Here is a 12,454-nt window from a genome sequence, read left to right as displayed (position 1 = left end):
TACTGGGTATATACCCAAAGGATTATAAATCATGCTGCTATAAAGACACATGCACACGTATGTTTATTGCAGCACTATTCACAATAGCAAAGACTTGGAATCAACCCAAATGTCCATCAGTGACAGACTGGATTAAGAAAATGTGGCTCATATACACCATGGAATACTATGCAGTCATAAAAAAGGATGAGTTCGTGTCCTTTGTAGGGACATGGATGCAGCTGGAGACCATCATTCTCAGCAAACTATCACAAGAACAGAAAACCAAACATTGCATGTTCTCACTCATAGGTGGGAATTGAACAATGAGATCACTTGGACATGGGAAGGGGAAGATCACACACTGGGGCCTATTATGGGGAGGGGTGAGAGGGGAGGGATGGCAATGGGAGTTATACCTGATGTAAATGACGAGTTGATGGGTGCTGATGAGTTGATGGGTGCAGCACACCAACATGGCACAAGTATACATATGTAACAAACCTGCACGTTGTGCACATGTACCCTAGAACTTAAAATATAATAATAATAAAAAAAAAGTCACAATATTTCTCCATTGTTTCCTTTCAGAAGTTTTATAGTTTTAGGTTTTGCATTAGGCCTATGATCTACTTTGAGTTAAATTTTGTATATGAAGTGATGTCTGGCTTCAAGTTCAAATTTTTTTATATATGGATAGCCAATTGCTCCAGTTTTTCTACTGCATTAACTGTGCATCTCTGTCAATAATTAGTTGGCTATACATGTGGATTTATTTCTGGATTCAAGTCTGTTCTACTGATTTGTTTTTGTATCTTTTTATCAATATCACTGTTTTGATTCTATAGCTTTATAATTGCAATCAGGTAACGTCAGCCCTCCAACTCTGTTCTTTTTTGCAGTTACTTAGCTATTCAATTCCAGGTCCTTTGTATTTCTATATGAATTTTAGAATCAGTGTGTCAATTTCCACAAGAAAACCTGATGGGATTATGATTGTGCCGAACGACATTCTGCCTTGTTCCTAATCTTAGAGGAGAAACATTCAGTCTTTTGTCATTGAACATGATGTCAGTTGTAGGTATTTCATAGATATCTTTCATCAGGTGGAGAAAGTTTTCTCCAAATTCCTAGTTTGTTAAGATTTCGTTCTTGGGGTGTGTGGGGTGTCAGGACTAGATGTTGTATTTTGTCAAGCTCTTTTTCTGCATTTATTGATATAATAATATGATTTTTCTTAGTCTGAGTCTGTTAATATTGTAAATTATACCTGAGATAAACTTTACTTGTTCATGATATACTAGCCTTTCAACATATTGTTAGATTCAATTTGCTAAATGAGTAACTATTTTGAGATTTATCCATGTTGTTAAAAGTTTTAATGTTTAGAATTTTGAGATAAATGTTCATGAGGAATATTGTTCTGAAATTCTTTGCTTGTAAGGTCTCTGGTTATGGTGTCAGGGTATTGCTGGTCTTATAAAATGAGTTGGAAAGTATTTCCTTTTCTTCAATTTTTTATGGAATTGGCATTATTTCCTTCTTAAAAGAATCAGTGAAGCAATCCAGCCATGCAAGTTTTCTTATGGAGAGGTTTTCAGCTACAATTTAGTAGATATATAGATATATGAGATTATTCATTTTATCTATTCTCGGGTGAACTGTGGTAATTTGTCTTTTGAGGATTTGTCTATTTCATAAAAATTGTTGTATTGGTATAAAGGTACTAATATTCCCTTATTCTTCAATATCTGTATAGTCTCTATTGATGTCACTTCTCTTACCTCTTGATGTTGGTAATTTATGTCTTCTTTTTCCTGATCAGTCTGGCTGCAGTTTTATAAATTTTATCGATCTTCTCAAACAATCAGCTTTTAGTTTCATTTATTTTTCTCTATTGCTTTTGTTTCCTAGTTTATTGATTTCCCTTTGATCTTTATTTCCTTTCTTCTGCTTACTTGGAGTTTAATTTGCTCTGTTTCTAGTTTCTTAAGTTATAAGCTGAGGGTTTTTTTGTTTTTGTTTTTTAATGAGAAAGGAGGGGCTGTCTGTTTGTTTTTTTTAAAGAGACATGGTCTTGCTATGTTGCCCAGGCTGGAGTACAGTGGCTATTCACAGACACAGTCATGGACCACTATAGCTTTAAACTCCTGGGCTGAGGAAATCCTCCCGCCTCAGCCTCCCAAGTAGCTGTCACAGGCTACTGTGCCCAGCTCTTTGAGGCCTTTGATTTGAGACCTATCTTCTTTTTAAAATACAGGTGTTTAGTGATAAAAATTTCCTTCTAAATACTGCTTTTGGGGAATCTACAAGTTGTGAAAGGTGGAGTTTTCATTCAGTTTGAAATACTTTATAATTTCCCTTTTGATTTCTTCTTTGAGCCTTTGGGTATTTAGAAGTATGTTGTTTAGTTTCCATATAGTTGGTAATATAACCAGAGATATTTGTTATTGACTTCTAACTTAATTCTATTGTGGGCAGAGAATATACTTTGTATATATATATTTTTTAGTTTATTGAGATTTATTTGATGGTACAGAACATATAGTCTATCTTGGTAAATGTTCTATGTGCAATGTTCATTAAGAAGAATGTTATTTGGTGAAGTTTTCCAAAAATGTCAATTAGATCAAGTTGTTTAATAAGTGTTGTTCATGTCTACCATATCCTTGCTGCTTTTCTGCGTGTTTGTTCTATAAGTTGTTGTTGAGAGGGTTATTGAAATAATTGTGGTTTTATTCCTCATCACAGTTCTGTCAGTGTTTGCTTCATGTATTTTTTTATTGTGGTAAAATATACATAAGATTTATCATTTTAACCATTTTTAATTGTACAGTTCAGTGGTATTAAAGTACATTCATATTGTTACATGACCACTGCCACTGTCCATCTCCAGAACTTTTATATTTGCCCAAATTGAAATTCCATACTCTTTAAATACTATCTTCTCATCCTACTCCCCAACTTCTACTCCTGAAAACCACAATTCAATTTTCTATTTCTATCAATTTGCCTTCTCTAGGTATCTTAGATAAGTGGAATCAGATAATATTTGTCCTTTTGTATCTGGCTTATTTCAGTTAGCATGTCATCAAGGTTCATTCATGTTGGCTACATGTATTTTGGAGCACTGTTATTAGGTATATAAACATTTAAAATTCTTATGTCCTCTTAATTGATTCCTTTATCATTATACTTGTTCCACCTTTTTTCATATTTAAAGTATGTTTCTTGTAATCAACATATAATCAGGCTTTTTTATTCAGTCTGCTACTCTGCTTTTTAATTGGGGTGTTCAGACCATTTTTAGCTATTGTAATTACTGACACAATCATGTTTGAGTCTATCATTTTGCTTTCTTTTTGTCCCATCACTTTATTTTCCTCTTTTCTGCCTTTTTTGATCAAGTATATTTTATGATTCAATTTCATCTCTTTTGTAGGCTTATTAGCTATTTTATTATTAGTTGTTAGCTATAACTCTTTGTTTTTTAAATTTTAGTGGTTGCTTTAAGGTTCATACCATACATGTTTAACTTATAAATCTACCTTCAAATGATAACATATCACTTCATATATAGTATAAGAACCTTTCAATAGTATAGCAATCCCCCAGTTATCCAAGGTTTCACTTTCTGTGGTTTCAGTTACCTGCGGTAGAGTACAATAAGATATTTTGAGAGAGACAGAGAGACCACATTCATATAACTTTTATTACAGTATGTTATTATAATTGTTCTACTTTATTACTGTGGTTGTTAATCTCTTACTGTGTGTAATTTATAAATTAAACTTTATCATAGGTATGTATGTATAGGAAAAAACCTGATATATACAGGGTTCGGTACTATCTGCAGTTTTAGTCTTCCATTGGGGGTCTTGGAATGCATCTTCCGAGATTAAGGGGGGACTACTGTATTTTTACCCAAGTACAGTCATGCCTTGCTTAACGACAGGAATCGGTTCAGAGAAATGTGCTGTTAGGTGATTTTGTCACTGTGCACCTGTCATCGAGTGTACCTACACAAACTTAAATGGTATAGACTACTACGTATGTAGGCTATGTGGTATACCCTATTGCTCTTAGGCTACAAATCTGTACCGCATGTTATTGTACTGAATACTGTAAGCAATTTTAATGCAATGGTAAGTTTTTGCATATGTAAACATATATAAATATAGAAAATGTCCAGTAAAAATATGCCATTACAATATTATGTGACCACTGTTGTATATATGGTCCAACACTGACTGAAAATTCATTATGTGACACATGGTTGTAATTACCATTTCCAGTGCTCTTAATTTCTTTATGTAGAGCCAGATTTCTCTCTGGTATCTTTTCCTGGCATCATTTTAAACAGAAATGTTAAGTGTTTTACACCTTGAAGAACTTAACATTTCTGATTTACATTCCCACCAACAGTGTGTAAGTGTTCCCTTTTCTCCACATCCTTGCTAACATCTGTTGTTTTTGACTTTGTAATAATAGTCATTTTAACTGGCATAATATGGTTATTTATTATGATTTTAATTTACATTTCTCTGATGATTAGTGATATTGAGCATTTTTCATTGTTTGTTGACCACTTGTATGTCTGTTCATGTTTCTTGCCCACTTTTTTTTTTTTTTTTTTTGAGACAGGGTCTCTCTCGGCCACCCAGGCTGGAGTGCAGTAGCATGAACATGCCTCACTGCAGCCTCAACCTCCTGAGCTCAGATGATCGCCCCACCTCAACCTCTCAAGTAGCTGGGACCACAGACAGGCACCACCATGCCTGGCTAATTTTTAAATTTTTTGTAGAGACCAGGTCTCACCATGTTGCCTAAGCTGGTTTCGAATTCCTGGGCTCAAGTATTCCTCCTGCCTTGGCATCCCAGAGTGCTGAGATTATAGGCATGAGCCACAGCATCTGGCTTTGCCCACTTTTTAATGTTTTCTTTTTCTTCTTGAGTTGAGTTCCTTGTAGATTCTAGATATTAGCCCTTTGTTAGATGTATAGCTTGCAACTATTTTTTCCCATTCTATAGGCTGTTTACTGTTGATTGTTTATTTTGCTGGGTAGGAGCTTGCAATATAGGCATGTAAATGTGCATTTTTACTCCCTCAATCTATACAAATAAAAATAATTTAACATTCCAGAAATTTAACATTTTATAATAGTTTATAAAATTTTATAATAACATTTCTGGAATGTTAAATTATTTTTTGGTAGTGCAAGTGTACTGGTGATGAAGTCTTTCAGCTTTTGTATGTCTGAAAAAGCTTTTTTTTTTTAACAATTTTTTTTTGCCAGGTACAGAATTCTAGGTTGGACAACTTTTTTTCCTTTCAATACTTTAAAGCAAGGTATCTTCTTGCTTGCACTGTTCCTACTGAGCAATGTAATTTTTGTCTTTATATAGCATTTAAAATTTTTTTTGTTTTTAAGATTTTCACTGTACCACTGGTTTGACAATTTTGGTTATGATATTCCTTGGCACAGTTTTTTCCATGTACCTGTGCCTTAACTGGTTTTGGTATGGGCTTATCATTTTTAGTTTGGAAAGTTTTCAGCCATTATTTTTCTCTACATTTCCTTCAGGGATTCCAATTTTTCATTTATTGGGTCACTTACAGTCCCACAGCTCAGTAATGGTCTTTTCAAATATTTTTCTCTTTTTTCCCTCTCTGTGACTCATTTTGTGCGGTATCTACTACTATGGCTTCACCTTTATTATTAATTTATTATTAGACTTCCATCCAGCAAAGTCTAATCTGCTATTAATTTGATCAAGTATATTTTCACACCATACTTTGAAGTTTTATCTCTAGGAGTTTGATTCAGGTATTTTAAAATATTTTCCATATTTCTACTTGACTTTTTGAACATACAGAATACAGTTATAATGACTGTTTTAATGCCCTTCTCTGCCAATTTTAACATCTATGTACTTTCTGGGTTGGTTTGATTGAATATCCTCCTCATTATGGGTCCTATTTTCCTACTTCCATGCATGCCTTTAATATTTGATTAGCTGCTAGACATTGTGACTTTTACCTTGTTAGGTGCTGGATATTTTGACATTTCTTAAAATTTTGAGTCTTTTTTTGCAATGCTGTTAAATTACATGAAAACATTTTAATCTTTTTTTGACTCTTGATTTTATAATTTGTTTGGCAGAATGGAGCTGTCTAGGCTAATCATAATTACTATTAAGGGAAGGTCTTCCTGAGTACGCTTCACAATACCCTGTGAATTATGAGTTTCTCCAGCGTATTTGATGGGAACAGGCACTATTCCTGGAACTATGTGAGTTCCAGACACACTTCCATCTTACCTTTTCAGATGACTGTTTGGAAAATTTGGCTTTAGATAATCTCCTCACATGTACATGCTGGTTAGTATTCTGGAGAATACTTAAGGGGTAGATTCCGTAGATATCTGGGGTTCTCTCTCTTTGCAGCTCTCTTTGCTCTGGTACTCTGTTCTATGAAGTCTAGCTCCCTTGGTGTCACCAGACTCTCAGTGCCATCTTCTTAACTCAAGGATTCTAAAGAGCTCTTCTCTTCCCTGAGCTATGGCCTAAAAACTCTTTCAAGGCAGTAAGCTGGGGTAATTATAGGGCTCGCTTTGTTCCCTCTCAGAATTATTGTTCTTTGTTGTCTGATGTCCAGGGTCTTGAAAATGATTATCTCATACATTTTTATCTGTTTATGTTTGTTTCTTTTTCTGGTTGTTTCAGGCAGGAAGTAAATCTAGTCCCTGTTACTTCATCTTGGCCAGAAACAAATGTCAGAACTTTTTCCACTGTCTACCTCTTTATGGTAATCACAGAGGGCCTGACATAGAAGGGTGGTTTTTTCCTCCTCTCTTTCTCCACAGACTCCATTAGGTTTTGGGTCCCTAAATCCAGATTAGCAGGAGGGGAAAGTAAGAGGGCTTGCTTACACTTCCTGGACTAAGCTTTGCTATCCAATTCAGGTTTTACCATTGTTGTGTTCCAGTGATTACCAGATACATGCTCAGCTACTAATATATTTGTACTTCATTTCCATTTGTATAGTGGTTTTTGTTTGTTACAAAAAGTCCTTTCATTTTGGGCACTCTGGAGGAATGAAAGGGTGAATGACAGGACTGCCTAAATATCACATCAAACCTCTAACATCAGTTATCCAGAACCTTCAAATTTGAGAAGTGTGTGTGTGTGTATGTGTGCGTGTGTGAGAGAGAGAGAATGAACTCAGGCATAAACACCACCACCACAATCACAACAAAACTCATGAAAAGTACCAAGATACACTATGAGTGGTTGGTTCAAATGAGGGAATAATTCTGATAGATTGAAATGTATAAACTGCCAACTTTGTCCATAAAATTACAGAAGTGTGAAAGCATGGGAGAAGCTGTAAGAGTAAAGAAAGGAGAGGTAATCAGCAAAGGTGCAGGTGATTAAAATTAATGACAGGAGTGGTGAGTTACTCCCAAGGCAGAAAGGGAAATGACCTTTGAAGACACATAGGAGTAGATGGTCAAGAATTCAGGTGGGAGAAGTGAATAACATGTGACCTGCAATACTGTGGTCATAGAAAGTCAAAGATATGGACATTTCTGTTGGGATAAAGGCGCTAGCAGTATTTTTGTGGTAAGATCATAAGAGGCAAATAGTCAAATGCTATATCTTATTGGCTTCTGGAGGTACATTAATAGTCCAACAAATGTAAGAATGAATAATCATTAATTGACAATTACATATACTCTTTCTGGAAGGTTCAAAATCGTTCCAGTTTTACTGTACTATTGCAAAAGAAGCAATGAACAAGTCTTATTGACGTAGTATGGGAAAAAACTGATTTAAAGCAGAGTCTCCTTCACCACTGACTATACCTCTATGGCTATGTAACTATAAAAAGATATACCATTACTTCTATGGAAAAGTCAATGCATTACCTTATACCAGCAATAAATGTATACACACACACACACACACACACACACATATATATGAGAGACACTGTTTTGCTGATCAATATCACACACTGGAATAACGTAATACTGATATGGCACAGAAGCCTACATACCAAATGTCTTCTGACATAGTCATCCACTTTTTGCTTCAGTTCAACTCGGCGTGCATCAGTGAGTTCTTGGAGTCCTTGACAGGGAGCAAATAGTGTCTTTTTCTTATGGCACTTTGCTAGGAATTTAAGTGCCTGGAGGAAAAAAAAAAATTGAAGGTTTGTGATTTTTCTCCCCTAACTAATAGAACTATTTTCTCACTACAACATATGGTAGTGACCACATTGCAATATTGATTAACTCTGAGTGTGTATAAGGAGGGGAATGGAACTGTGACAAGATGCAGAAGAATAGTGATTTTGAAAATATACAGTCTTCTGTAGTGCTTTTTACAAGAATATAGTCACGTATTATTTGTGCAGTAAGCAATGAAGAGGAAAAAAAGCAATAGATTCTAGTCTCAATTCTAGTCCCTTATAAACTATGATTCTGGGCAAGTCACTTGATCCCCAGAGGACAGATTCTATGTCTATAGAAAAAAGGGGCCTTAATTCTACACAGCCTACAGGATTGTAAATACCTAGGAGACAGTATATTTCTGTCTGAATTATTTCCCATGTCCTTCAGAATGGACTCTGGTAAAAAGAAATTTTGTAATAGGCATGATATGAGACAAATTTGCAATTATTCTTCCCAATTGTTTTCACTCTTCTTGCGTCTTTGTTGTTTTTATTTTCATCAAAGTTACATGTTCACATTATTTAAAGCAGGGGTCAGCAAATCATTGCCCACAGGCCAAATCTAGCCTGCTGCCTGTTTTCATAGGGCTTGAGAGCTAAAATGTGTGTGTCGTTTGGTTTTCGTGTTTTGTTTTGTTTTGTTTTTTCATTTTACATTGTTAAATAATTTAAAGGGAAAAGAATATTTGGTGGCATGTAAAATTATATGAAATTCAAAATCTAATGTTTACAAATAACTTTTTTTTTTGAGATAGAATCTCGCTCTGTCACCAGGCTGGAGTGCAGTGGCACAATCTCAGCTCACTGCAACCTTCAACACCCCAGGTTCAAGCAATTCCCCTGCCTCAGCCCAGAGTAGCTGGGATTACAGGCGTGCACCACCGCACCTCGCTAATTTTTGTATTTTTTAGTAGAGATGGGGTTTCACCATGTTAGCCAGGCTGGTGTTGATCTCTTGACCTTGTGATTCACCTGACTCGCCCTCCCAAAGTGCTGAGATTACAGACGGGAGCCATCGCACCCCACCTCTACAAATAACATTTTACTGGAACACAGCCGTGCTCATTTGTTTACTATTGGCTATGGCTGCTTTTGTGCTATAACTGAATACATGTGACACACTGCATGACCTGCAAAGCCTAAAATATTTTATTATATAGCCCTTCCCAGAAAAGTTTGCTGATATAACTCTATCATTTAATGTGTCAGTTTCATAAGAATTACTAGAATGCTATTGTTTAATTTGTCAGCTTCATAAGAATTACTAGAATTCTTACTAGAGTTACCCATTTACCCTGTCCCCTGACTCAAGGGCAAGAATTTAATTCAGTTTATTCTTTTGACATTTAGCTCCATCTATTTTTCTGTGATTTTTTTTTTCAGATATAGGTATTACCTATTGATTTTCTTGTATGAAATGTATGAATTTAGCTTTCACTTGCTTCTACTCCCCATCCGTCCTATATTATTACATCATAATTTTAGTTAAATTAATGTTCAATGTTTGCAAAATTATGACCACATAAAGGCTATTCACTTTTGAACAATATAGTGTACTATAATTACTTTTCCTTCCTTGCACATTTTTATTTTCTCTGCAATTATTAATTCTCTTTTCTCCCATGCTTTGTTTTCCATACTACCAATTATATTTTATAAACTCTGCCCTAATTTTCAACACATTAAAATACATCCGGCATTCTATCAAATTCATTTTCTTGGACACATTTTCTGGAGCTTCCTGACCTGTTCTCTATACCTTGGGCATAGCTGTCATCCTGTGGTCTCCATTCACCATCATCTCGGTGACTACTTTTCATCTTTCCCTTGTGTTTCTTGGATTCCATGTTGCCTTCTTTCTCAGGTTATTCCCTCTTATCTAAAAATGTCTTTGGTCTGTCCTTATCTTTAATTAATAATTTGGTTGGGTATAGAATTCTAGTTGGAAATCATTTTCCTTAAAATATATGACAGTCTCACTTCAATACTTTTTAGCTTCCAATGTTGCTGTCAAGAAGTCCTTTTGTTCCTAGTACATCTCACAGTATTATGAAACAAATGTGGAAGTGTTTCTGTCACTGTATTGGACACTTAATTGGTCCCCTTAATCTAAAATTTGTGACATTCAGTTCTGGGAAATCTTCAGTTATTTGACTTTCTCTCTTCTGTTTTTTCTTGTTCTTGATTTCAAATGTTTGGCTGTTTGACCTCCTAGACTGGTAGTCTTTTCTATCCATCTGTTTTTTTATTTTTTAAATTAAAGATTCTACCTTTTTTTCTTTTTCTAATGATATTTCATACGTTGACCAGGCTGGCCTAGAACTCCTGAGCTAATACCATCCTGCTGTTTTAGCCTTCTGAGTAGCTGGGATTACAGATGTGTGCCTCTGGCAAAATCTTTTTTCCTTGCTTTAACTTTTCTCCCACAATCCTTTTATTAGTCTTTCAGTTTTCCCTGTCGAATTTTATTCTGTGTTCCCTTTTATATAGTATCTTGGTTTTGTTTCATATATTATGTTTCCTTATCTCTCTGTGGATATTAATAACAGATTAAAAACATTTTTTCCTTATACCTGCAATGTTTATATTCTATCAAGTAGTTTTATTCCATTTGTTTTGTCTTTGGCTTTCCTTAGATATTCAGTGATAATTATTTTTTAGTTGATATTTAAGAGTGGGCACTAGGAAGTGGTTTAGAAAATTTCCCTAGTACCCTTTACTTTTTTGGTATCTTTTTTAAGACAGGGTCTCACACTGTCACCCTGGCTGGAATGCAGTGGCTTGATTATGGCTCACAGCAGCCTCAACTTCCTGGGCTCAAGTGATCTTCCCACTTCAGCTTCCTGAGTAGCCAGGACTACAGGTGTGCGCCACCAAGTCCAGTTAATTTTTTGTAGAGAAAGAGTCTTATTATGTTTCCTAGCCTAGTCTCAAACTCCTGGGCTCAAGTGATCCTCCCGCCTCAGCCTCCCAAAGTGCTGGGATTTACAGGCGTTGAGTCACCGTGCGCGGCCTTGTTTTCAGTATGGTACTTGAGTTTTCAACTGTGCTTGCATCCTTCTTTTGAGACTCTCTTCTTTCCTTCTATTCTCCCCTTTCATTGATTTTTCTCTTTTAGTAAATTTCCTCAATTTTTAGCTACTGGAGAAACAATGCCTCTGTTTTTGCATCAAGTAAGAGAGGAACAGAAGGTGGATAACCGTTCTGGCCTTTCTTTTCCTGCCGAGGACACTAATAACCGGTTCTTCCTGAGGGACAAGTTCATTGAAAGGATATTCCTACTCCTTTATATTACTTTTTTTTTTTTTTTTTTCAGGCTGGATCTCATTCATATTGTCCAGGCTGGAGTGCAGTGGTGTGATCACAGCTCACTGCAGTCTCAACTTCCCAGGCTCAGGTGATTTTCCCCACTTCAGTTTCCCGAGTAGCTGGGACTACCAGTACATGCTACCATGCCTGGCTAATTTTTGTATTTTTAATAGAGATGAGGTTTTGCCACATTGCCCAGGCTGGTATATTGCTTTCAATGAGACTAATGAATTATTTACCATTTTTTTCTTAGCAAGGTCAGTAGCAGTGCCAACAGAAGTATAATGTGAGTCATATAAGTAATTTTAAATTTTCTAGTAGTCACATTAAGAAAATAAAAAATGGGCAAAACAATATTTACTGAGTTATATAAAACATATAACTCAGTATACACAAAATATTAGTATTTCATCATGTAATCAATATAAAAAAGTATTAATGAGATACTTTACACCTTTTTTCATGCTACATTTTCAAAATCTGGTGGGTATTTTATACTTACGACACATTTCAATTTGGACTAGCTACATGTCAAGTTCTTCATAGCCAGCTACATATGCTTAATGATTCTTTTATTGAACAGTGCAGGTCTCTAGTGTGTCGTAGAAAAGGATACTTTAGGCCAGGCACAGTGGCTCACACCTGTAATTCCAGCACTTTGGGAGGCTGCAGCGGGAGAATCACTTGAGCTCAGGAGTTGGAGACCACCCTGGGCAACACAGTGAGACTTAATCTCTACTGGAAAAAAAAAAAAATTAGCTGGGCCTGGTGGTGCAAGCCTGTAGTCCCAGCTACTGTGGAGGCTGAGGCGGGAGGATCTCTTGAGCCTCGCAGATCAAGGCTGCAGTGGGCTATGATTATTGTACCACTGCACTCCAGCCTGGGAGACAGAGAGAGATTCTGTCTCAAAAAAAAAAAAAAAAAAAA

The 12,454-nt window shown here is 35.7% G+C and overlaps 1 protein-coding gene across 1 annotated transcript in view; it reads right to left on the bottom strand.

Annotated features, from left to right (window-relative positions):
- Positions 1-12,454, bottom strand: part of IQCB1 (IQ motif containing B1) — a 78,268-nt gene that overhangs the window by 7,683 nt on the left and 58,131 nt on the right. Inside the window, 1 exon segment of the mRNA XM_017891065.1 lies at positions 8,042-8,173. Coding sequence (XP_017746554.1) covers positions 8,042-8,173 — 132 coding nt within the window.

The sequence above is a fragment of the Rhinopithecus bieti genome, unplaced genomic scaffold (genome assembly GCF_001698545.2).
Source record: "Rhinopithecus bieti isolate Rb0 unplaced genomic scaffold, ASM169854v2 scaffold_759, whole genome shotgun sequence".
NCBI classification, from domain to species: Eukaryota; Metazoa; Chordata; class Mammalia; order Primates; family Cercopithecidae; genus Rhinopithecus; species Rhinopithecus bieti.
This window is presented reverse-complemented; position numbering and strand designations above follow the sequence as displayed.